The 25,333-nt window shown below is 46.9% G+C and overlaps 3 protein-coding genes across 7 annotated transcripts in view; 1 reads left to right on the forward strand and 2 right to left on the reverse strand.

Moving 5' to 3' along the window:
- Positions 1 to 8,175, forward strand: part of ARHGAP17 (Rho GTPase activating protein 17) — a 49,239-nt gene extending 41,064 nt beyond the window's left edge. For 2 of the 5 annotated variants that reach the window (XM_075515426.1, XM_075515422.1), the window contains 3 exons: positions 536 to 699; positions 1,106 to 1,723; positions 7,253 to 8,175. In XM_075515426.1, coding sequence (XP_075371541.1) covers positions 536 to 699; positions 1,106 to 1,723; positions 7,253 to 7,383 — 913 coding nt within the window. In that variant the 3' untranslated portion in view covers positions 7,384 to 8,175. Of the gene's footprint in view, positions 1 to 535; positions 700 to 1,105; positions 1,724 to 2,739; positions 2,764 to 4,824; positions 4,870 to 7,252 lie in introns of all 5 variants that reach the window. The other 3 variants (XM_075515424.1, XM_075515423.1, XM_075515425.1) reach the window with 3 other exon arrangements.
- An 88-nt stretch (positions 8,176 to 8,263) lies between these two features.
- LOC142416155 (testis-expressed protein 47-like) lies at positions 8,264 to 13,525 on the reverse strand. The gene is made up of 8 exons (XM_075515320.1): positions 13,431 to 13,525; positions 13,174 to 13,325; positions 12,446 to 12,631; positions 10,976 to 11,079; positions 10,538 to 10,602; positions 9,490 to 9,688; positions 8,894 to 9,053; positions 8,264 to 8,440 (listed from the first exon to the last, which is right to left on the reverse strand). Exons 1-8 carry the CDS (start codon positions 13,523 to 13,525, stop codon positions 8,403 to 8,405), a joined length of 999 nt encoding a protein of 332 aa, XP_075371435.1. The 3' UTR covers positions 8,264 to 8,402.
- Positions 13,526 to 13,633: 108 nt separating this feature from the next.
- SLC5A11 (solute carrier family 5 member 11) lies at positions 13,634 to 25,125 on the reverse strand. The gene is made up of 14 exons (XM_075515173.1): positions 25,059 to 25,125; positions 24,179 to 24,283; positions 23,867 to 23,926; positions 23,248 to 23,352; positions 21,742 to 21,847; positions 20,827 to 20,907; positions 20,185 to 20,390; positions 19,256 to 19,391; positions 18,394 to 18,501; positions 17,847 to 17,997; positions 17,442 to 17,610; positions 16,422 to 16,637; positions 15,026 to 15,188; positions 13,634 to 13,915 (listed from the first exon to the last, which is right to left on the reverse strand). The coding sequence occupies exons 1-14, from the start codon at positions 25,071 to 25,073 to the stop codon at positions 13,695 to 13,697; spliced, it is 1,842 nt and encodes a 613-aa protein (XP_075371288.1). The 5' UTR covers positions 25,074 to 25,125; the 3' UTR covers positions 13,634 to 13,694.
- Positions 25,126 to 25,333: the final 208 nt, after the last annotated feature.

Here is a 25,333-nt window from a genome sequence, read left to right on the forward strand (position 1 = left end):
GCAGAGCTTCAGAGATTGCCATCACTTGGTCCTTAGTAGCTAGGTCTACCAGATAACTGCCAGCGAATTGGATGTGATGCTGTGACAGAATATTTTGAAAAGGCTGACAGTTATAGGGGTAATAGGTATATCTGAATGAGGAAATAGGAGAAGTAACTTTATATGAACTTTCATGTTGGGAGTCTGTTTTAAACAATCTGGAAATGCACTGAGGGTGCGTTAGCGTGGAGACTGTACTCCTAGGTATCGGTACTGCTTCAAACAGGTACCGTGACACTGCAGAACCACTTGGATTCCTGATTTAATTTTGGTAATTAATCTTTTGTACAGGCTTGCATAAAGCCTCCTTGCCGCTTGTTTGAAGAGTTGTAGCACTGTTCAGTCTGTCAGTAAATACCAGCCAGTGCAGAAGTTTTTCTGAAGCGTTTGAGGGTCAGAACTATAGCGCAGTTTATAATGTAAACCTGAGTGGGTGCAGCTGATCTGGGCAAGGCATTTTACAATCATCTTCTAATTTAGGATTTTTTATTTTCAGTACCTCAAAATCTAAGGACAACACGTCTTCAGCTACTCCTCCACCCGTGAGAAATGGTGGGCACACGGGCACTGTCCAGAACCAGTCAACAAGTAGCGCTAATCAGCTTTCTGTTAATCAGCCACAGAATGCAGCAGGTCCTAGTCCCCATTCAATGAGGAGAGGTACGTTTTTGATTTGGTTTTCAAGCCACTAAGTTCCAATTCTTGATGTACTGCAAAAATGCTTACTAAAATAACTTTATCGGTATCTCTTCCTTTATTGCAGACAACGGTTTAATTCACTTGCATTTCACCTAAGGGCTAGCTAAATGCATCTTTGACTTTTGGACTCTTTCATGAATGCCGGTAGTAATGTTACCAATGCTCTCTAAAAAAATCACTCAAAGGTTATTGATTAGTAAACCTGTGACAAATTTCTGTAGCTTCCTATTGATAACGCTTTTATTTGATAATACACCATTTTATTTTGATAATGTACTTGAATATTCTTTTGTGCTACTAATTTCTTTCTTTCAGGATTTTGGTTTTGCAATACACAACCATGAAATCTCACCTCTTCTCTTAACAGCGGTTAAAAAGCCTGCGCCAGCCCCTCCCAAGCCAGCCAACCCACCACCAGGGCAGCCAGGAAGCCAAAGTTCTGCCCCAGCTGCTCAGCCACCTTCTGTCTCTCCAAAACCACCTGCTAGAAGTTCTTCTCCTCCTGCTCAACATGCAAACCAAGGAGCAGCCCAGACCTCCACTTCCCAGGTTTCTGCACCTCGGAGATACTCCAGCGGCGTTTCCCCCATACAAGCTCCCAGCCATCCACCACCACAGCCCCCAACACAGGCTACTCCTCCACTGCAGCCCAAATCAAACAGTCAAGCATCTCCTCCTGCTGCACCCAGCAGTGAGCATGGACCAGAGCAGCCCTGTTACACTCCTCCGCAGACTCCAACACCACCTGATACACCCCCTCTAGGAAAACATAATACTAGTTGCCCATCGTCACAGCCACAGCCATCTGCTCAAGAAACCTCCCAGTCTCACTCTCCACCTCAGAGTGGTACACTGCCGAGGCCACGGCCGGTACCAAAACCCAGAAATAGACCTAGTGTTCCCCCTCCACCTCATCCTCCTTCTCAGCTGGCTGGAGATGGTATTATTGCAAATCCCACGCAAACAGCTTCCAAAATAGTAACAGGTGAGTGGATTCTTTCATATTCGGTGTCTCCTCAGGGAGTGGAAATGAAGAAAATAATGTCTGTAGCTGTAAATGAATTGGGGGCGGGGGGGGGCGCACGGGACTGAAAACCACAAGTGACAGTTAAAATACTAAATTTCTCATTTCCAGTTAAAATGCCCACCCACCTGTTCTGTGTATGAGGATTTGGGGCATTTCCGTAGTGAAGGTCATCATTCCTGAGGCAGAACGGTTTGGGGGAAGCATAGATTAGCTTGCTTTATTTTTTTTCCTGCTTTGGAAGCAAAACACTGTTATAGCAACCAGCTCTCTAGGGCTTTCTCCATACTCAGCATCATGGCAGTCTCAATTATGCTTATACATCTGTTGCCAAAAACGCAGCTATTTGGAGGAGGGAGAAGGTGTAGCCAAGGATAGTATATTTCAGCACATACAGAAGAAAATAAAAAGCCAAAAGTGGTCACTGATACATGTTCTGACAGACAAGATACTAACACAGTGAATGGTTCACCTTATGAGAACAAAGTCCTCTGTGCTTTTAAGTTGGACATCCAGAAGCTGAAGAATCACATACACTTAACTGTAGATCTTAGGTCAATTTCTAGATAGATCTTCATATTTTAAATGCAGCCTTCTTTTTCTGTTTTGAGATCTTAATGAAGTAGAGATAAACTTTTGGTCTTCTCACGGGAACTTTGTGAAGCTTGTAGTTACTAGTTTGAGAGGGGTAATGTTAATTTAAGTCTTGGGGGGGAAAAAAGGTAGGACTATCCTGCTGAGGACAGTCAAAACTAGCAGATCTTGAAATGTTCTCCTGCTGAGTCTCTGCTTATTTTAGGAAATTCTGAAGGAAGAGAGAATGAATGTAGGAGACTAATGCTTTTAAATCTATTTATATTTAAAAATGGTTAAAACTTTCCAATGGCACTGCAGCTTCTCTAGAATAAGACGAATGTATTGGAATGCAAATTATAAATTCTGTTGCCTAACAGCTTTACCCCATGATGCCTTCACAGGTGGGGATGGTTACTGCGAATAAGGTTTGTACTTACCAGAAACATGCAATATAAGCTAAAATGCTCCTGCGCAGCAATATTTTATTTGTAGCTTTATTTTGTATATGCGCTTTGGAATATGTGCTCTCTGTCAACTCTGTGTTATCTCATTACTACATATCATTCTGTTTGTAAGAGATTTTTAAGACCTATGCTGCTTCATTGTAATAGTCCTGTGAACATTAAGTTATTCCTTAAAACAAATGGTAAAAGTAACTATAATGAAGTGAGTAACACTTCACACAAAGTCACCAGAACTGCTAGTCCACAAGTCAAGTGTGAAGCAGTGACCCATTTAAAACAGGTTTGTTCTTATCAGTGCAGGCAAACACTGAAGCTCATGTTTTTTCCTACAATTCAGTGGTTTATGGTTGCATTTTAATGTAGCTTTCACTTTAGGTTTTCAGTTATTTTTAACTACTTGGAATTTATTTGGCAAAATACACGTTCATGTGACTAAAACCCTTTGCAGAAAAGCACCAAGCAGCATCTGCATTCTGGCATGTTTGCATTTGCATTCTGTCAGCTCCAGCCTCACTAATAGTACTAGTCTGTTCAATCGCAGCTGCCAAACGACACATTAATCGTCTTACTGTTCATATGTAGTGGCTTAGAGATGCTACCTTTTTAAGGTAACAACTGCATGACAGGCTGAAAAAATTGAGGCTGCATTCCTGAGTGATCTCAAGGTTTGCCTGCTTACAGGAAAGACCCTGAAGTTAGTATTGGATTGAGAAGTCAAGTTGGAAGTACAGTTTTCTTAAATTCGAGCAACTAGCAGTAAATGAGCTGCTTAAGCAACTAAAAAGTAGCTTTGCTTTTTAAAATAACAGACTTTTCCTTATTGTACTTCTGTTCTTTTTGTCAGTACCTTTAAAACACAAAAGCAATTTATTTCAAAAGTGAATTCAGAAGTAGGGCTGGAGTCTGGATCTTTACAGCACTTACAAATAAGTTAAGAATGGGAACAGTGCTGATGAGTCAAACTTCAAGGAAAGATTTAACCTTAATTTCTAAGTCGTGTTTCATAGGTTGACCGTGTTTTCATTTGGGAATTTTTCTGCTTCTGAGGAAATTGCGTTAGTGATAGCAGACAAGCAGGATTTGTTTTACCCCGATGTAACTGGAGAAATACTTGCCTTCTAAATAATATCCAGCTGGTATGCAGGGGGCTGCTTTATTAGCGGGGGAGTTCAAGTTACACCAGGCGAGCATCTGCCGCAGGGGAGCGTTGGCACAGCTGAGGCTGGATGTGGACTGTGAATTACAACTTAGTGCTGACTCCTTTTCAGCTAAGTTACAGGCGTAACAGAGGTACGCAACTGCCCTGTAGTCTGGGTAAATATAAAAAAAATACTGAAATCAACAGTGTTGAAATGAAACAGTGTTAAAACTGGAGAGATTTAACATCATTCCTTTCAAGTGCAGACTGTAGCAAATTGGCTATGTAAGTTGTGTACTGTAAACAATAGTATGAAAGCTGCCATGCAGGAAAGCCAGCAAAAGAAAGCTGATGGTGAAGGATTCCCTAGCAAAACTGATAAAGGAACCTAGGAAATCTAGGATGTTTTGCAAAAAAAACCACCTGGGGAACAGTTGAAGTGATACTTGGGCTTACCTACAGCGGTACGCTCAGTACAGGATCATCCACCTTTCCCAGATCAATCTTTTTTTAAAGGATTAATATTTGTTGTGAATTAACACCACTGCATATTACAGAAGAGTATCTGCTCTAACATTTACACGTGCACATATAAGTACTTATTGTAGACTGACTTATCTAATTCACAATGTGAAATAGCTGTTTTTAATTTTAACCTTAAATAGTGGAGCAAGGGAAGACAGATGGGAAGAATGGAAGCTAAAATTAAGTTGCCAGCACACTTTATCATATCAGAACAGGAATTCTGAATTGTTTTCAGGATACTGTTGAGTTCCTTTGCCCATATACTGGACTTCAGTAATGCCTCAAATTCTATTTATGGTATTAAAGTAATAAGCCCTAGAAAAGAATATTCTAATCAAAAATTTTATTAAATAATCTAGATGTTTGACCTGCATTCAGTAGGAACTGTATTGGAAAGTTCAATGGTAAGGAAAAGGCATATGATTGGCCAAAAATGTTGCTAATTCGTAATCATGTGTGTGCTAATGCCCACTACTAACCTGTCACAAATAACACTGCTTGCTTGCATTATCGTTAGCGTGGCATGCAAAAAGAATGGCTCTTTGATGCTCGCTCTTACATTAACGTACTAAAAGTATTGGAGACTAGAATGTGTAAAGTTGTTCATGTTTTGACTGGCCAGTTTCACATTGTACTTCTTCCACGTACAGAAAATCCTATCTAGAAATCCATGTGTGTTACAGTTTCATTTTGTATTTGAAGTAGCTGTACCATTGTTTGTCACAAATCCTCCTTTCCTGTGTCACCTCACACTTTCAGTTACTTTTCAGTTACTTTTCCGATTCATCCTTCAATATGCAGTCGTGGTAGGGAGAGTTTCTGTGCCTGCATCTAAAGTTGAAGTCCGCCTTTTGAACCATACTTCAAATGCGAGTTCAAAGGTACCAGTAGGTACTGTTGGATATCAGGGAGTGCAGTGCCTCTGCTGCGCGGTTCTGTGCCCATCTCTGCTGTCGTCAGGCTCAGTGTGGAACACTTAGAGTAAGGGAAAAAGGCAGGAAGAATTTGGGAACTCACAGAACTGCAGTTTCTTCTGTGTAATATCGCTTCTGTTAGCAATAGTAAAAATGGCTAAAAAAAATCTAAAGTTTAAATCAGCTGACTCTAAAAGTACTTAAACTTTCATTTGTTGAGGAAACAACAGTTGTTATGGTATATTGGGATAAAGGAGAGCTGCTGCTGTTATGAAACTTGGTTTCATGGATCAGGGACTTATTTTAAACACATGAATGTGAGGCTAAGTGAAAAGGTTTGGTTTTAAAGTAGCCCCAGTAATTATTTCTTCATTGCCATCAAAGGTCTATTGAACAGTGACTGTCTTGTAGGTGCCACAAGGCACTGTTCACCGGGTATAGCCCGGTAACGCAGATGCTGATTTTCAAAATGAAAATGAGGGCTGGGGAGAGCAATCTGTCGAAAAGATTCCCCCAAGATGATAGTGTTTAACGAGTCGTAACAGTACTGATGGTTTGTTCTGTGCCTTCTGGATGATTTCATCTACCACTGAAATGCTACCTTAGCAGAATATGGGATTCCCCAAGACTGCGATACAAGACTTGGGAGAGAATTTATAGCTTGCACCTCACAAGAAAACATAAATCCTGGAATCGTGTTTTTGTAAAGTTGCAGCAGTAGGAGTGAGAACACTTAACTCCCCTGCACAAGACAAGCCATTTGGTGTCAGGCCACAAGATGGTGGAGTTCCAGCTACTCCGTTAACAGTATCTCTGAACACAGAACGACTGCCCCTTGCGTGAGGCTGGCTGGCCCTCCAGCAAGGGCTGAGAGCGAAGCAGGGGAGGCTGCACTCGGACTTCAGTTCTGTGTCTGCTTTCGCCTCTTCCGTGTCATTTAGCTCAGAAACTTTCAACTGGAACATTTATAAAGTAACTTCTGGGCTAAATTTAAGACTTAATGCTTGAGATATGAATCAAAGACTTTATAGGATGCCTGTCTATGCCACGTAAGTTTAAAATCAAGGTATTTATTTGGATACTTTTTATGATTTAAGTGATCTAAATGATTTTCTATTTGGATCAGCTGCTGTGTTGCAATAAGTAATGCTGTGGCATGTTATAAATTAGCTTTCCAAAATACTGACTTAAATATTTTCAGTTACGTTTTTTGAACTGCTGCGGATTTTTCTGGTCTTCTCACTACCAGTGCAGTCAGTCACCAGAAATGCAACATTTTGAGGTCCTTCTTGGACACCTTGGCTTGAACAAAATTCTCCTCCCCTCAGAAGAGGCAAAGAACATGATGTTTCCTTTTATACACAGGAAAGGGGTTTAATCTGCATTTGGTTTAAATAATTTCTTTCTCTTCTTGTGGCAGTGCCTCCTTCTGACACCATAGGTGTTCCTATTGCTTCTACAAGTCATAGGTGGTGGTTACCTGGCTGACGATTTAGGTGCCAAATTTCTTTGCTGAGTGACCATTGTGTTTGACGTGAAAGTCTGGAGTAACGTATCACTCTTAAGGGGCATTGAGGAATCTGATACTAAACCGTACTTGCTGTCTTCCATTCTTCAGAAAGAAATGTTTTTCTTTTATTATGTACAAGACTCAAAGGGATGTAGGAGAAGCAACTCCAACGTAAGCTTTTTAGTTTGGCTTAGCCTTTTTGTGTCCATGTGTGCATGTGCACATGTGCCAGCCCTCTGTTTGAAAAGCCTTTGTTGATCTTTCCTTTCCCTTTTCTTTCTGAGGAAATGCACCAGAAATACACTAGTGAATGAGATGTCACTGTCCAGGCTGCTAAACTCGCTGTTCCATTTTTTTGTGCAGACTCTAATTCCAGTATTCAAGAACCACTTCAAAACCCTTCTTCAGAGCTTCTTACAGAGACAGCGAGCAAAGAACTGCACAACCATCTCATGCTCGATATCGACAATGACACGGAAAGCACTGCTCTGTAATGGAAGCTCTCAAACTTTTCAAAGGTTCCTCTCCTGGTGGGAAACCTAGCAGACCTAACAGTGAAAAGCTTCTTTTGACGATATGGCAAAACTGTGTAGAGTTTGACTTGTGCATCACGGAGAAAGTGATTTAGCCATTCAGAAGAAGTTTAATGATCTGTGTCTCAACAAGGTTTTCAAAATCTTGGATGGAAGGAATTAATTACTGCAGAAACTTGCATAGGAAGCATAATTGCTGCTAATGCAGATGTTATTAGCAGAAATTCCAAAAGAATAAGAAGCAGAACATTAGTTATTTAAAGTGCATGTATTATGGAAATAATCTTTTTAATGTCACGGTTAGACTTTTATTTCTAGTTCTTAGACGTTACAAGGAGATGCCTTGCAAGAGACATTCCCTCACTGATTTGCTGCAGATTCTTTTTAAAACATGAACCAAAAAATGCCGGAGTGCTGGTGGCGACTGCTGGTTATCAGTCGCCTTGTCAAAACTGTGGATGTATTGTAGTGCCTTGAAGGACTGTCATACTGTAGAAGGAAACTTACTGTATCTTTAATCATTTCATTGCTACTTAATGATCAGTACGTAATACTTATTTCATAGTTATTTGTATTAACCAAGCCTGCTTTTGTTTATGTGAAACTTGCAACTGTTTCAAGATGAAACTGTGGAAGTGTTTTCTTGTGCTTTCATTGAAAATGGTTGAATTTTGAAAGAACTTTGAAACAGCTGTGTGGATTCACCAGTTGGGTGAACATTTATAAAATTAAAGATTGTCTTTTGTCAACTTATGGCATCTTTATTCAAGTTTGTGAGTAACATTGCTTCCAGTGGACACTGAAGGTTACACAGTCATTCCCTGGGCTTTTGTAGCTCATGAGTCGCTGGCTGCTCGGCTTGTTCTTCTTTTAAGGCGGAAGCATACTGGGAATGAGTATGTATCTGTTCTTTAATGTGTAGATTCATGTTAAACACAAATGAGTCCAGCTGCAAAGAGAAACACTGGATACAGCCTGTATCATGCAGAGAAATGAGATGGAACAGGCCATACAGTTTCTGCAAATGAGAGGGAGGGAGAAGAAACTACTTAATTGAGGTAACATTCATATAACTCGTTGAATTAATTTACTTAAACTATAAATTCCTTAATACTCCATAATGCATTTTCTTGAAGTTATTAAACTAGACCTCAGGCTTAACTACAAAATAAAACCGCATTTCATAAAGGTCTTGACAAGCCACATTGCACTTGGTGACATGATAAATACATTTTAGTTGCTCTCTCGTTGATGCCCCAGTTTGAAATCCCAGTGGCTGCCCAGTTGTTTCCTGCTCAGACACCTCTTAAGAGGGAAGATGACCCCTGTTAGCAGGTGTAGACCTGCTTTCCTCTGCCACTACGCTAGCACTGTAACAAACTCTTGTAACTCAAAATTCAGTGTTATGAGCCGCACATTCTAGCTCTGTGACTAAAGTTGATGTTTATCTCTCCAACTGTATGCAGTGTACCTGAATCCAGGGCAGGCTGTGAAGGACTTAAGTACATTCTCAGAAAATCTTCTGGACTTGCACATTCTTCAGCATTATACAAATAGTTAATTGTCTCCGCTGGGATTAGCAGCTCAGGTGCAAGAGTGTGTACACTCTCATTCGTATCCTCACTGTCATCCTTGATAACAAGCAGCATATTTCAGTGCAGTTACAATAAGAGCACAGGGCTATCATACAGTTAAAGTTGAAATTTGCCCTTTCCTACCAACCACACTATCTTCTGTTCCCAAGAGTGCACAGCAGTGGGCAGGGGTAGGAGGCAACGTAAGGCATCAGCTTCATAAGTGAGTTTCACCTGGCTTTGAGCTACGTTGGTGCAGTTGATTAGTTCAATCAAATGGCTGCACAAAATAACCCTACAGAGGTCTAGAAAGAAACTTGGAATAAAATAATGAGGGTTTGCAATGCTTTAACACTGCTTCTAGAGTCCTCTAGGGTGTATATGTTTGTAAACTCTGCTTGAAAGACCGTGTGGCTGCTTGCTGGTGTGCTTTGGGGGGATTTATGGGCATAAACTAGGTAAATTTCTTACAGCCCAGTTATTTGAAGTTTACCTCAAAACTCTGAATAGAGGCTGCCAGTTTGAGTAGGAGGGTAAGGCACTCTGCGACCACCTCTGCTGTAGACTGTGATTGCGTCGAGCCTTGTGGACACGTCCCGGGAGACGTTGCTATTGCCACGTACCAGTCTGGGAACAGTCTGGTGGGGATGTTGTGTGCCACCACTAAAACTTTAATTTCCTGGAGTAAAGCACTGAGTGGAAAGAGAGTGAATTCCGTCCTAAAGTAAGGAGTTTTTATCAGATGGTCAAGTTTCACAAACTACGCAGTGAGTTGTTGTTTGCATTCCTAGAGCTATGCTAGAGCGTTGGATGCATGCAGCACGGTGCACCCCTCCCGCCCCAGCCAGCAGAAACCTCTTCTAATTGTACTCTGATGTACTGTGCAAGGGTCTTGAGCGGACTGGTCGGATGTGAGGGTAAGAAATGAGCAAAAGAGCCATAGGGATTTAATAAGCAAATGCAGGAGTGTGATGGTAGCTTGCTTTGGTAGGAATTCCATTCACAGCAAAGAAAATGCAGCTTTCATGAACTTGGATTTCAGTGAATTAATACAGGGCTCTAGAGAAACACCCAGGTTAAGCTAAAGACGATAATTGGCTCAACTCTGTGGGACCGGTTGGGTAGTGTTGAAAGGACAAATAGTAGGCTGGAAGGCAGTGACTAATACTCTAAAGATAATTTGTGGAATTCCAGTACATCCATCTACAAATGGTTATGAAGCAGGGTACAGAAATAGTAACAGCCGACTCCTAAGGAAGGAATTTTCCTACTTTCTGAAACCTATGAAGGCTGTTGACAGTTGAAGTCTTGGTGTCCTGAAGATGGACTCCAATGAGCAAGAGCCTGCTGTCAGCTGCTGACTGCATCCAGAAAAGATGCGTCATGTTAGCTGGAAAGTGTCAGCTCCTCTGTGCTCAACAGGTATTCAATGGGAGAATAAAAGCTTGATATAACCGTAGCTAATGTTCAGTTTAACCTTAAGGAAGCATTCTACCACTTTGGCTAAAATTTGTTTCATCTAAGTGATACGGAACACTTACCCATGACCTTGATTTTGGAGAGAAGCTAAATCTTGGATGATGAGATGGATTGTGCTACTGCAAGACTGCAGAGGAAAGGGTAGAGTTTTTACAGAATTGCAGAATTTGTGAATATAAAAATAATTCATCAGCTGCCCTATATGGGCTTTCCCTTTGAGTCACAGGCACTGAGGACAACGCACGTTGTTCCTATTCCATCTGACAGAACGTGTCATCGAATTCTGTCAGAATAACGTTCTGGGGCAGTTATCAGAAGCACTGGGTGGAGCAAATCCCAGAGGTAAGCTACTGAACCCACCACAGCGTTATTCAGGTCTTTAAGCCCATGTGTGGAGTACGAGATGGTTATACATTTGTAGTTAGCTGGATCTTAGAAGCCAAATTTGTACAGAGATGAATCAAGGTTACTTGATCCCACTAGGAATTTACGTAACTTACCTCTACTACATGAAGAACACAGCTGGAATAGAGAAGTAGCAGACCTGACACTTGTTCTCTTGAGTGGTCTTCTAATGCATTTTCAAAGAATCCTCTGTGATAACCTTGTTTCAAAAGAAAAACTGGCAGTTTGTCACGCAGTTTATCGCGATAGTTCAGCAAGTTAGCCTTGTGTGCTCTGTTCTGTGTTCCCTCTGCTGCCACAGACAACAGATTCACAGATCGTGCTTTTATTATTCAGAAGACACACGAAAGCATTGCTACCATGGGAATGTCTTCTTGACATATGCGCCAACGCAATTCACGCTAGCTCCTAAAACTGCACCAAAACCTGCAATATTTCAGTAGCTGAAGTCTAAAATTCCCATTAGCATTCATTTAAAGATGTAGTTACACCTTTGTTGCTGTAGTAGATCACCTGAAGGCCCCAAATGTAGAGCGCTTCCGACGTCTCGCATGTGGAGTTGAACCCTCGCCTCTGCTCAACATCGGCACTAGCCGATACGGATGTTTAAAAAAAAATAAAATTGTCTTAATGTATCTCACTCATCAGGCAAAACATTTGGTATGCGTTATTGCCCGAGAAAGTCATACATAAAGTTGGTTGCAAAACCAGTATCGGACTTTAAAAATAAAGCCTCTCTCTCCCTCGGGGTTCCCAATAGTGATGTTTCATTCGCTTGGGAAGGATTCCCAAGCAGCAAAACTCTTTGTGGTTTAACAAAATGGTATTTGCTCATTTTACAGGCCGCTACAAGGCTTACCCGCATCGCTGCTCCACACCGTCCGCTCTGTTACCGGGCGCGCAGGCGGTGCCGTCAGCTTTATGGGCGATATTTGCTGCAGCCGCGCAAGGGCCGCGGTTCTCGTGTCTGGAGACACGCGGAGCCGCGTGAGCCGAGCAGGCTGCGAGCGCAGCGGCGGGGTCCCGAGCCCCGGCCCGCCGCAGGGAAGCGATCGCTGCGGCCCTTCCCTCCCACTCGTGCATCCGCGGGGAAGCCGCCCGCTCTGCCGCACCGGGGGACGTCCACGGCAGCGGCTTTGCCCGTGGACCGCGTGGGGCTGCGTGTCCCCTCCGGGCGGGCACCCACCTGCCACCTCCTCCGCCGCCGCCCCCTCGCCCAGCCGGGCCACCACCAGCAGCCTGTGGAGCGGGAACCGGCTCTGCGGGGGAGACGGGGGGAAAGGCAGAGAGGAGGAGAGAGAGAGGGAGAGGGAGAAGGAGAAGGAGAAGAAAGGGAGAGGAGAGGAGAGGAGAGGAGAGGAGAGGAGAGGAGAGGAGAGGAGAGGAGAGGAGAGGAGAGGAGAGGAAGAAGGAGGGGAAAGGGAGAGGAGAGGAGAGGAAAAAGGAGAAGGAGGAGAAAGGGAGAGGAGAGGGAAAAGGAGAAGGAAGGGGAGAGGAGAGGCCCGCTCGCACCGCCCGGCCCTCGGCGGGGAGCCCCGGCCCCAGCCCCTTCGCCGCTCCCCCACCTGGGCGGCGCGGTCCCGCCGCTCCCGCCGCACGGCCAGCAGGCTCTGCCGCTCCAGCGCCGCGGGCTCCGGCGAGTCCGGCCGCCCCAGCGCCGGGGCCTCCTCCGACATGGCCGGCGCGGCCGCGGGGCCTGGAGCCCGCGAGAGACCGGTGGAGCCCGCGAGCGGCCGCGCTGGGCCCGCGGCCTGGGGCAGCGCCCCCAGCCCCCCCGCGCCCCCCCCCCGGCAGGCAGGCAGGCAGGCAGGCAGGCAGGCAGGGCGCAGCTCTCGCTCTTTAATAAAGTTCATCTGCAGCTACACGAAGCCGCGGGGCCGGGGCCGGGGCCAGGCTGAACCACAGCGCCAGCACAGCACAGCCCGCCCGCCCTCCCCTGGGCTCGGTCGTTAGGCGAAGGGCGATCGTTGGTCCCGGCCGAGGGTTTTCACGGCCTGGAAGTGCTCGCAGGGCGGCTGCGGGGTGCCCGGCCCCCCCCGGGAGGCGAGGGGGTGCCGCCAGGCCCTGCACTGCCCTCCTCCCTGGCAGCACCTGGGGGTGCTGGGCTGGTTAGCTTCCTTCAGGTGTCCCTGAGGGCATTTTTGGGGCAGTTTCCACGCTGGTTGGCGTCCGCTCGCTGGCCGGGCCCACTGCGCGGGGAAGCCGTAGCAGAGGCAGGCCCCGAGAGCTACGTTAACTCGGCACAAACTCGCAGAAATGTCTATGAGCAGAAATGAGCACTAATTGCACGCACCCTTCTGCCCGCTGCGCTGACGGAGGAAGCTCAACGGGCGAGGCACGGCTGACTGCTCCGACAGAGCAGGGGCAGCGGGCGCTGGCCCTCCTCCGGGCACTGGGCCCTGCAGGGCAGAGGAGCTGAACCAGAGGGGAAACAAGTGCTTGCAGCTGGTTATAGAGACATAAATAGGAAGAGAATCCAGACTTCCTGAATTCCAGGCAGTGCTCTAACCCCGAAGAGCATAATTAAATATTTAAAATAACCAAACAAACCTCTTCTGCCTAGCTGCCTTCCTTAGCTCTTTACACCCATCTTGTCGCCAGTTCAGGTCCGACAGCGATGGTGCCGAGCACTCGGCCCCTTTCATAGCCAGGCCCCCATTAGAAATAAGGAAAGGATTAGGGAGGAGGGTCTGTCTTCTTAAATAAAGAAATAAAATTTAGAAAGCATTAAGAATTACATTAACCCTCTGCTAATCATTATTATTTACACCAATTAAAATTAGTTGATGTCATCTGGAATCGAATAGCCAACCGCTATGCGAAGTAGGCCCAGAGGAAGAGCCCAGCACATACGCATAATAGCAGGTTGATGTTCAGGACGTGTTTCACCAGCGGTTTCTCCTCCAGGGAAGCCACGGGAAGCGGCTCGGGTTTAGTCGGCGCCACGTTCTCGCCGTTTTCCTGTTTGCGCTCCATCCCGCAGAGCCACAGAAGGACGGTCATCAGCTTCGAGCTCCCTTTGGCGTTAGTCGTACCTAAAAAGACAGTCAACAGCGAGGTATAAATCTCACCGACAAAACACATCCCAGGAATGTATCACTGTGGTCCTGTACAAAGGGTTTTGATGCAAAAATGCACCAGCGTTCTTTAAATGAGTACACTAGCTACGCTGAGGTGTAGGAAGCCCTTCAGTTAGCACCTTTCGGGGCTGTAGTACCAATTTCATTCTCCCCTGGAGCTCTGAGCTCAAGTTCTGCTGTTCCCAACATTTAATAAACAGTAACAGTAGACCAAACCAAAAAGCTCAGCTGGGGCTGCTTGCTGCCCAGCAGCTGCCTCTTGCAAGTGCACGCTCTAGTCCGTTTAGGGTTACTCCACGCCACACACGTGTCAATTGAATTCTCCCAGCTCTGGTGTGGGTTAGGGCATACCCGACTAAACGCTGGGAGGACAGCACTCATGCACAACAAACGTGAGACTTCCCAGCAGTCGGGAGAGCTGCACCGTCATTCATTAACTTCCTGATCTTTTCACCAGCTTTTTATAGATCAAAGGAATACACAGCAGAAGCTGCAAAGTTACGTAAACAGTGTCCCAAGCCTGGCAAAAACAAGTGATGATAATCATCGCTGGAAAATGCAGAATGAGTTGCTATGCATGTTTGTACCTAATACCGACAAGTACAAGTTTTAAAAAATGTAAATCCTCCTTCACTGATCTGTCAAGAACTCCGCCCAGGGCTCTGGGTTCTCCCTGCTGCTAGAGTCGATCAGAAAACATCACTGAAAAACAGAAATGGAATTTCATGAAAATAATTGTGTTTTTCCTCCACCCTCCCCCTTTTCAACCAGTTCTCCTTACAGCAGGTGCACGCAGCACCAAGCTCTAGTGCAGGACAATGGGCACGGCTTTCTGTGTCCCATCCAGCTCCTTCTTGATTTCAAGCATATCTAATGCCATCAAGAGATGGAAAAGAAACTAAACTTCTGCTTAGGTTACACTGTCAGGTAAAAACCTTTTAGCATGCCCTGAAGTTACAGAAATCCAGAGGAAGGAGTTCTAACGTTTCTTGTCTTCAAAGCCTTTACATAATGCCTAGGGTTGTTAAGTGTAGGTATTACTGAATGCGATGTTGGAGCACTTACATTTATTATCATTTGAACTATTTTCAGAAGCAATGCTTATATCAATCTGGAGAGCTGGACGCTCAGCTTCACACACTCCTTTTGCAGCATCAGGGGAAGGGCTGACTGCTAGGTCTTTCTTGACTGGTAGATCCCCACGTGTGAACCAGGTAAGCCGACTTATCTGATGGCATGAAGAGCGGTGTTAAAGAAAACTGCTGTCATGGTTGTTTAAAGGACTACCTTAGCAGTAGAGCAGCCTGCAGAGAGAATACTTAGAGGGGCTGAAATCTGTTCTCCCACTCTGTTGGAGCAGGCGAACAGCAAAGCGCTCAGCTGGTAACTACAGAAGCGATGGCGACCACCGGCATGTTGGGCTTAGTTTTGTCTGGAACACGATAGCTGTTTGTACAGGTACGCTCTCTGACGGATGGCATTCTTCACTCTTTGTTACCGAGGAGGAGACAGTTCTGCACGGGACCATCACTGGATGCAGACTGAGAGCGGGTCAGTGAAGGGAGCAAAAGAATGGAAACTGTGGCCAGGGAGGAATGATTCAAAGAACTGGGGTTGTTGAGAGAAGAGAAGACAGGTGGGAAATATGATAATTTTCTTCAAATACGTGAAAGACTCTAATATTAAAGAGGAATGTTCTCTACATCAACGACAGGGCGGACAGGAAGGGATGAGCACAACATGAAGCTGGAAAGATTCAGGTTGGAGATGAGGAAAAACTGCTACTGGAAGGGAGGCGGGCTCTCGATTTGATCACACACCTCCCTGGGCGCTCTCCCTCTCTGGGGGCTTTTAAGGATAAGTTCACCAGGTCTTTCAGAAATACGCCAGGTTAGTCCTGTCTCGAAGCAAGAGGATGTGGTGGCTGTATGATTTCTGAAGGTCCCTCTGGCCCTTCTTTCTGCTATTACTCTTTTTCTGTAGCCTCAGTATATCTATTGAAAATAGTCAAACTGGCACAAACCTGTTCCAGAGGAAGTGTGCTCTCTGCCCTTGATTTCTCTTTTCTGCGAGTAAAAATGGTTCCTCACTAATTTAGTAAGAGAGTTGATAAAGATGACCCAGAAGCTGGAATTTCTTGGAAAATAGAGGGAAAAAGCTAATTTGTCATGGATTAAACACACGTTTGAAACTTAAGAACAGCTCTTTGTAGCATCTACTGTTGACCCGTTTCCAGGGTGGGACTCTGGATTTATGGGACCAAAATCTTAAATGGCAGCAGGGTGCTGGAGCAGAGGAGGGATTGCTGTTACAGGTTATTTGCAAGTGTGGTCGTAAATAAAGACTGAATGGAAAGTTCCATTTCTAGATTATTTATCCCCACATTATTCCCATGGATGTAGTGTGGGGCATCCTGGAAACCATTTACAAATAACAAAAGAAATCTGAAGGGGTGACGCACCATTTCTTCCGAGGGGGGTTCTGTGAGCATGCTCACGACCAGCACAGTGAGCGTGGAGATCGCGGCCAGGACCATGGAGAAGTAGAGGTAGTGCATGTACTTCACCACGCCTGGTCGGAGGTCGGTCTCGCCGCACTGGGGCTCTGGGTAGATGAAGTCCAGCACCAGCCGGATGACGCCCAGCAGCAGCCCAATCACCAGGCCCCAGAACGCGCCCTAGGAAAGGAAGGGTATTCTTTATCGGAGCAAGCAGCGCGCATCCACCCAGGATCCAGGGCCGTACCCGTGTTCTCAGGCTATCAGCTGGCCAGGCTTTCTCCTTGCTGGTTTTTTTGGTGGGCTTCCCTCTCCTCCCTTTTCTGCTCTTGCTGTCTAGGTCTGCCAGTGCTGTTACAGTAGCCTGGTACCTCTCCTCCCTGGGGTCAAGTGGGTCATTAATTTTGGTATGGAGGAGAGGGATAACATCTTATGCCAGAATACTGTGAAGAGTGATATTTGTATCCTAATGGCTGCCTTAACCTTGGGGGGCTGACTACTGCTCTCCGCCTAACCGAAGCCCAGTTTGGGAAGACTTTACCCTTTACCCAGCACCGGTCTTTGTGGAGAAACTGGAGGTTTAGGACTGCTGATGCCAGTCGGTCTGGCTCCTTGACTCTCTGGGCTCACTGTGCCTCCTGTAGCCCCCCGATGCAGATAATACAAGTCCATGTAATAAACAAGCTGATGGCTAATAAGCCCCTAACAGGCTTCAAGATTTCTGAAGGACATCCTGCAACGGAGCGATGCAGTCATCTCACTCCTTCTGAAATGCCAGTGGAGTCTTTGAAAAACAGCAGGAATTGCTCCCTCCTGTGTGGGTGATGGTTGCTTGGGTTGTGCAGAGGTCTGGGTGCATTCGTTCTCCCAAGCACTACAAGAGGTGGCAGAACTGGAGCCTGGGGTGGTGGTTGGAATAGCAGGACTCTCATGAGGACAGCAAGGCCACAGAGGCAACTGTGTTGAGCACAGCAGAGCCGTTACCTTTTCATTCGCTCTTTTCCAGAAGCAACCCAGTATAAACACCATGGCCACGGGAGGCTGCAGGTAGGAGCTGATCGACTGGATGTAAATAAAGAGCTGCCCTCCCTGGCCAGCCTGTACCAGGGGGATCCAGAGGATGGAGACCACAGTGAGCAGCAGCACAAAGACCCTGTGCAAGAAAAAGATGCCATTTCTGTTACTTCAGACCGTTCTTTTCCAGTTGCTCAGCTTGCAAGTCTCCGACTGAGATCTCGCGTAACCGTAAGGCCCCCACTCCCGTCCTCCACCAAACCTGTGCAATATGAAGATACTGCATCTGTACGGGGCAGCGGGCTGGGAGGGGTGCCGAGATGTGTCTCTCGTGCTCTGGCTCTGATATAATATGCATGTCCTAGTTCTCCCTACCTGCCAACGATCATGAGTTCCCACTCGGAGCAACGAGGACGGAAGTGTTTCCAGAGGTCCATGGTGAAAATGGTGCTGGCACTATTAAAGATGGAAGTCAGGGAGGACATGAGAGCTGCTATCATCACTGACATCATCAGGCCCCTGAGTCCTGGAAACAGAAGGAGAAGTATAGCTGCCCTGAGGAATCCCCAGTAACCCCACTGGAGGATGTCCTCGAATTCTTCTTTGAACTAGAACAGACATTAAAAAATGTTTTTAGCCCCAATTTTAAAATGGCAGTGATAGGGAGGTGTTAACAGTTGATTGTCATTGTTAAACATCTACACTTTACCTCTTATCCAAATTTGACTGAATTAGATCTCTGGATACTGGATCATCACCCATCTCTCCTGTTGCATGCTGTCCTTGCCACTGTCTCACCAAGCCTAGCATGAACCCCACTGAAATTATAGCTGCAGGGTATTTTCCTCTCTCAGCTTCTCTCACGGACGCCTTTTGGCTGGTGCGTACCCATCAGTGCCAGCACCATCACCAAGCTCCTTACCTACAGGCAGAAGTTCTATGACCAGCTTAGGATAAGCAATATCGGAACAGCCAGACGGGTTGCCACAGATTTTTCGGCAAATTTCCACATCTGCACAAGCCACCAGATCTAAAATAAGCAAGGGGGAGTGAGAGGCAGCATTCTGTAGCCACAATAACCAATATATCTAAACAAGTTGGTCTACTGAATGTTTCAAGCTGCTTTCTAAGTGAAATACTGGATATTGGAAAGCTTCCAGCAAGTAATGCAGGACTATCCCAACACAGCGAGGTAAGGGCAGCACTGGGCTTCCCTGTTTTCCCTTTTTTTCCCTTCCGTGCAAAAGGTACTACCAGTATAGGTAGCTGACCTGCTCTGGATGTCTAATTCTTCTCCAGGAATGCTGCTGCCCTGAGGACTAAGGCTGTCCGCCCACCTCCGGCACACCCCCTCACGGACAGGCACAGCCAGGCGTTCCCACCCGGTGAGCAGTTTACAACATTCAAGGTGGTATGTTTGGATTTCTCCGAGCGCCTCAAACTTAAATTGCAGGAGGAGTAACGTGTAGGGTGCAGGAGGGGCCTAAGTGCACGGTCAAAGCGCAGAGCAGGCAGCAAGCTCGAACAGATCAGCACGACTCTCGTGAGAACGGATGGCAGCCAACTGCTGTAGCACGCGGAGCAGCGTGTTGCGCAGTATGTGCCTGGGGTCTGCTGTAGGAGGATGTGCATGCTCCAGCTTATAACGGGAAGAAAATTTCTTCGTGCTTTGGGCATTTGATGCATTGCAACCTTTTAAGTTATTCGGTAAAGGCTGTTCCGGCTCCATAGAGTAGGCACAACCAGTAGTGACAGAGGGAACAGGTCTCTCCTTCAGCACTTACCTGGGAAGAGAATCCGGCTGATCATGCCCGGCATTACCATCATGAAGAGGGGCAAAATTTTCAAGTAGGAGGTCATCAAGGAGCCTCCTTTGGCATGAGAGAGGTTTTTAGCAGCAAGGGACCTCTGAACGATGACCTAGAAATTAAGAAATGTGTTTGGTCAGCAGAGAGGAGCTAGCTGTAGATGACGTGATACCGATTGTATTCATGGGGATACTTTGTCCTCCTCTAAACTATTGAAGTCTTAGAAGGGCGAACACAGAGCTTGGCTGTAGCTTTATAATTCTTGCTTCAGACCTGAGTACCTTACAGAAACATAGAGCTGAAAGGCACTGCTTGTGTCATCAAATCTGAGCCTTGCTTCTGCAGTATACTGTGTTGCATAATCTGTTCCTTAAACTAATCATGCTCAGGCTTAGAATTGTATTTTCTTCTTCTTTTTTGGGGGACTTCCCTGACCTGATGGCTAAATCTGGCCAGTTCAGCAGTCCTCCTGTCAAAGGAGGACAGAGTCTGAAACAAGCAAAATGAGTTAAACCAAAGGGTACTACAGGAACATCAGGAGGTTGCTTAGGGCTTCAGTCTTGCTGGCTCTGATGTTGTCACTCGGTAGTCAGAGGCCTGGAAAGTTGAAGGAGTGAGTTCACAAGAAGTGAAAGGCTTAAGTTAGGGAAAAAAAAAAAACATCCTGGTAGACTGGGATTAACTCATTAACCTTCTCACCCCTTTTTAAGTTGAAATGATTCCCAAAACTTAGTTGTGCATATCAAGTCTTGCAGCTTTAGGGTTGAAAGTGTCGGATTTTACTGAATTCCCATCAAAAATAGTAAACCAGTCCAGGCTACATTGCAACCCTCGGGTTTGTCATCAGATTCAAACAACCAATAACGTGTTTTTGAAATGGAACAAAGAAATAAGGAGTAACCCACCTGATCTGTACACCAGTACCACAGGGACGGGATGGTCATTCCCACCAAAACTCCCGGCCAGGGAAGGTCAGAGTTAACAGGGTCTCGGAAAATGTGAAAAGCATCTTCTCTTGGCAAGCCGCAGCTACTGTTTTCCTTGCGGGTGCTGGGAATGGCATCAAAGTATTTTGTCTGCAAACCTTCAAGACCGCCAACTTCAACAAAGCCTAAAATAGATCATGAGAAGCAGTTGTCACATCTTCCCGGGTCGGTACTCTGATTTTCGGTCTCTGTAGTTTGCTGTGGGTGATCCTCCACAAGTATTCTTTAAAATCAGAAGCTATTGACTCTAACATTGGGCTGGGGGATAGCGTAACGCTCAAACTGCTGGCTAGAGAAGGTGCTTGTTTGTCCATGGTATTGCTTCAGAACATATTTCTTTAGAGATTTTTCAGGGAGTACTCGTGCATTTTTACCACATAAAGAACTACTATAAGATTATTTGTGTAAGCATATATTCCAACAGGAAAATACATAGAAAGCAGTTCCCAGAACATCAACTGAGTAATCAGTTGTAATGATCCAGCTTGTTTGTAGTACTTGGTAAAGCTTCTATCATAGTTATCATCTATTTTAGTAATAAAACCCCAGGGAAACACTCACTGAAGACCATGAGAGTCACAGCCCCGATGAGCATGATGAGCGTTTGCAGAGCGTCTGTGTATATCACAGCTGCCAGGCCACCTAAAAGAGCAGAGAAGCAGCAAACTGTGGGAAACTGGGTTTGTTCTGGCGTAGCATCTCATGCTTTGCAAAAGTTTTTGACAAGCAGCATAAGCCGAGCCCCGTGCCTGGCAGGCTGGCATGTTCTGGCCATGTTGGGAGCCAGTTCGGCCAGTTCCTGTGCATGATACGTTGGCTGAAATTTCTCATGTTTTGAATCATAATGAGTCACCATTTTGTCACTAAAAAGCCAAAGTCCAGTATAAGTACTTCTACGGGAAATACATGGAAAAGCTCCAAAACAAAGCCCAAGCTGAATAAGGAGAAGAAGAAAAAAAAAAGGGGGGGAGGGAGGGATCTTTATGAGCACCATCGCTAGGGGTGAGCACTGGGAAAGGAGCAACCTTTATTTGTTTGGGATTTGCTGCTTACTCCGTGCATGGCTTTTTTCCATTTGGCCACTCATAAGCCCTGAAAGGGCACCCAAGATTGACAATGCTTTCCGCATTACACGGCTCATTGTCATGTAAATCCCTCATACCTCCAAAAAGCCCAGAGGAAAAATGTGCTGTGCAAACGCCTCGAGCATAGCTTCTCCTTAAAGCAGAACTGACGTGCATCCATACCTGGTATGGCCTTATAAAGGGTATTCATTTACTCTCACCTGGTCATTTTTTCTTAACAGGCTGGTTAGCAATTGCTTCCCCCCCCCCATTATCCACACTCACGGCAAAACCAGATTGTGTGGGAAACGCAGGACTCCTGTCACGAGCGTGAGGATGCGCGGTGCGTTGCGTGAACACGCTCAGCTCGCTAAGCAGGGTCTGTGGTATGACCTGAAACTCAGCCACGTACCCGCAACAGTGTAAACGGCTGTGATTGCCAGCAAGCCTGCCACAGCGATGTAGAGGTCCCAGTGTAAGGCTTGCTGAATGAAGAGGGCCCCGGCGTACATATCGACCTAGAGAAAAAGATAGTTATCGCAGTTGCAATGGCATTACCGAGCCCCTCAAAGCTAGTAGTGCCAGGGAGCGTGAACGTTCCGCTGACCAAGCTGTCTCCTTTAGTGGGAGCAGTCTGGTTTGTAACTGCTCGTGGCTCCCCGGCTCCCTGCAGCCTCTTCTGCACATGGCACATCCCTCTGCAGCCCCAGCTCCTGCCTCCTGCGCCCGAGGACCAGGCTCCGTTCCGCATTTAGGCAGTTTATTACGACTGGTCACGGGGGGACAGGGAGGGCGATGATGGAGCTGTCCCGAGAGAGGGGGAGCAAGCACAGCGCCCTGTGGAAAAGGCATTCGGGTGGGGGGAGCTTATCTCTTCCCCAGAGCACCAGCGAGCTGGGTGGGGAGAGCTGTGCCGGGGGGACCGGAGCACCTGGGGTGCAAACCTCCCGGGTGCCTCGGCCTGCCGCCAGCCCCAGCACCGGTTTGCCATAATGCGAATTCCTCCCTGCTGACACGGTGACAGCGAGATAATAAGGAAGAGTGTCCTTGGGGCTGGGACCCGAGGTACCTGACCAGCCAGCTCGGCAGCTCTGTGAAACTGCTGCATTTTAGGAGAGCTTTAGGATAGGCAAACTGCAGACCGCAGAATGACAGACAGATACAAAAGCGTCCTGAATACAGGAATCGTATTATCAGGGATTTCCATCAAATGGGTGGTCTTTTCTAGAGGAGAACCTGAGCCTAGCTCCTCCGTGCCACCCGAACCCCGGGACTAGCATCCAATTCAGAGGGGACGGGGGCAGGCGTGTGTCAGACAGCGCGTCCCACTTTGGCCCCGTACGTACCGGAAAAACACCGGCAGGGACTCGTCTGATTTCACAGGTTTATGCACTGCCGCACAGTTAATAAACAGCTAGCGAGGTGTCGCGCAAGGGTTGATTCAGTTATTTATTCGAGGCACTACATCAAACGGGTGCAATAAATCACTAAACTCTTTTCACCTAAACACATACCAACTCCTACGTTCCTATTCATCCTGCACGTAACAGCGTTTGGTGTCTGCGCAGGCAATAAATATGCAAAGGGAAGAAACTGGGTAAGCTGCCAGACGTACAAAATCTAACAACAAATGCATCCCCACTCACAACTCAACTTTTCAATGGACTATTGCTCGGGACATTGACACCTAGCTTTCCTTCCTACTGTAGCAAGCATTCAGATCCTTAATGGAGAAAAAAAAAGAAGTTACTCTTTTTGTGTGGGTTCTCCAAACAGGTATAGTCTAGCTTCCTCAGGTATTTTGATAATACACCCTTTTCTCCTAATAGGGAAGGGCCAGTAGTTGCATTTCTCAGCCTCACCGATCAACGTGTTTCCAAAGGGAATTTCATTCAGTTCCATGTTTTTTTCTACTTACTGATATTTTGGTGAAGATATAGATGAACAAGTAGAGAATCGCCAGGAACATCTGAATTCTTTTGCCTCCAAAACGTTTCCGCAAGTACTCGGGCATGGTGGTAACCTACGCGAGAGACACGCCGTCGGAGAAGGCGGTGCGCAGGCGCTCCTGCGAATCGCAGAGGGCTCACCCATGGAGCCGGCGTGGGCGGTTTGCACTGGTAGAAGACCAGAACGGCCCTGCCCGTTGCACTGTGCTGTATTTGGTTCTCAGCTGCCTACTTAGGCCAGCACAACAGCTTAGCAAGCACTGACTTTGCTGTAATATCTGACATAAGGCTCACTGTAAACTGTGCTACGAGAGCCTCCGTCCATCTCCTCGGGGGACAGAGCAACTCTACTCCATTGCGGGGGTAGCGGAGCAGTCTGACCCCCGCACCCGAACCCTCAGTGCTGTTCCCAGGCAGCAGCTCTCGTCCCCTTTAGCCCAGGCCACCGGAGCAGCTGGGTGTACCGTGGCTCCTGCCCTGCCTTCCAGAAGAAGCACAGGTGCAGCAGGAGGTGGTTAAGCCCACGAGCCAAGCAGGTGGCTTAAATATCAGCAAATCATTGAGGGACACCACATCCCATCTACTTACTCCTGCTGCTATGTAAATTGGAAGGAATAGCCAGGCCAGCACCAAAACACAAAACATCCCCTGCAAAGCAAAGGGAAAGGAAGGTCAGCGATGTTGGGCAAGGCTGTGATCGGGTGGGTCAACGGGGACGCGGGGACTGGGTTATCCCTCAGAGGCCTCAAGCCCCCAGCAGCTGGTCGTGACTTCTAGCTCTTGCACGGGAGCCCGAGACTTTGGAGCTGCCAGACCTATACCCTTGCGTGGCGACTCGGTGGTGTTGGAGTTGCCCTGTACAGGACAGAGACGGCTACAGAGCCGCCGTGCCACACTCACGTTCCACTCGTAGGCTGTTGCGGCAATTCCCGAGGCGGCTCCCGAGCCGGCCAAGCCGATGAAGTGGCCGCTTCCAACGTTGCTGGCAAACAGGGATGCGCCCACCTGCAGAAAGACAGGACATCGGATCTGGCCTTGGCACGAGGCGTTGTTCTCAGCCTGGCGATGGACAAAGGGGAGTAGGTCGGTGCTCCAGTGCACACACCCCCCCCAGTGGATTCCCACCGTGGAGGTCACACAGTGATGCTGTTCCCCCACTCATGACTACAGGGAACGTGAAATCCTGGTCACCCTCTGCCACCTTCTTCTTTTGCCTACGTGTTCCGTGGCTCTGGCACCTCTCTCCAGCTTCTTTCATCATTCGCTGCCTATCGCTCATTTGTGGGCATGTTTAGGACCGCGCTTCCAAAACAGCTTCTAGTCTGTCGCGGCGAAGCAGGGCAGAAGGTGAAGGTAACAAGTAGAAATGTCAGGTCACCACGTTCGTATATTAGTACATACTGACTCACCAGACCAGCCCAAATGAAATACCCCGCCTCGCAGACTGGCTCAACATAAAGCTGCGCCTGCGATGGGGACCACACAGTTAATGCTGGAAATCTCCAGATCAAAGCAGGCAGAACCAGACAGGCTTTGCAAGCCGGCAGGCTGGCTCTCGCGGGGCGCAGGGCTGTGGCCAGTGCCCTGCAGCAGCTCCGCTTCCCCAGTCTCAAATATGGAAAAAAAAGCCGGTATTGTAACTGGGTCTTTGCAAAACATGGAAGTAATTTTGTGTGTGTGTGTGTGTGTGTTTGGAGAAATAGGTTCTCCTTAGACAGAAGTGCTTTTCAGTCTTGCTGTAGCCTAGGGGCACGAGCAGTGTAATGATAAAGATACTTACAGGCCACCAAACCATCTGTCCTCCAGCTAGAAAGTAGCCTTTTACAGTGCTGCGCTGCGTCTTCCACATGGACTGGGAAAGCAGAAAAGCAGAACACAGGTTTCAGCAACCATTTCAGTTGCTGCTCAGAGCATCACCAAGCCGTCTCCCCGGCGGGAGACTGCACTGTCACCAGATGAAAGCAAAGGGTTTCTTGAAGGACCTGCAGTTGCTGCTGGGAAGTCCTGGGGGACGAGAGAGCAGCAGACGAGGGAGGGGACTGGCCAATACTGTAA

Source organism: Mycteria americana, chromosome 12 (genome assembly GCF_035582795.1).
Source record: "Mycteria americana isolate JAX WOST 10 ecotype Jacksonville Zoo and Gardens chromosome 12, USCA_MyAme_1.0, whole genome shotgun sequence".
Lineage (NCBI taxonomy): Eukaryota > Metazoa > Chordata > Aves > Ciconiiformes > Ciconiidae > Mycteria > Mycteria americana.

What these genes read in the sequence shown, in the direction of transcription:
- SLC5A11 (XM_075515173.1), bottom strand. An exon ending in CAACAGCCTACGAGTGGAAC is followed by an intron (nt 23,927 to 24,178) that starts GTGAGTGTGGCA and finishes TTTGCTTTGCAG; the next exon opens with GGGATGTTTTGTGTTTTGGT. An exon ending in ATATCTTCACCAAAATATCA is followed by an intron (nt 21,848 to 23,247) that starts GTAAGTAGAAAA and finishes CTTTTTCTCTAG; the next exon opens with GTCGATATGTACGCCGGGGC.
- LOC142416155 (XM_075515320.1), bottom strand. Translation starts at nt 13,525, where the DNA reads ATGAAAGGGGCCGAGTGCTCGGCACCATCGCTGTCGGACCTGAACTGG. An exon ending in TCAGCGCAGCGGGCAGAAGG is followed by an intron (nt 12,632 to 13,173) that starts GTGCGTGCAATT and finishes GCGCTGCCCCAG; the next exon opens with GCCGCGGGCCCAGCGCGGCC. An exon ending in GGCGGGACCGCGCCGCCCAG is followed by an intron (nt 11,080 to 12,445) that starts GTGGGGGAGCGG and finishes TTTTGAAACAAG; the next exon opens with GTTATCACAGAGGATTCTTT.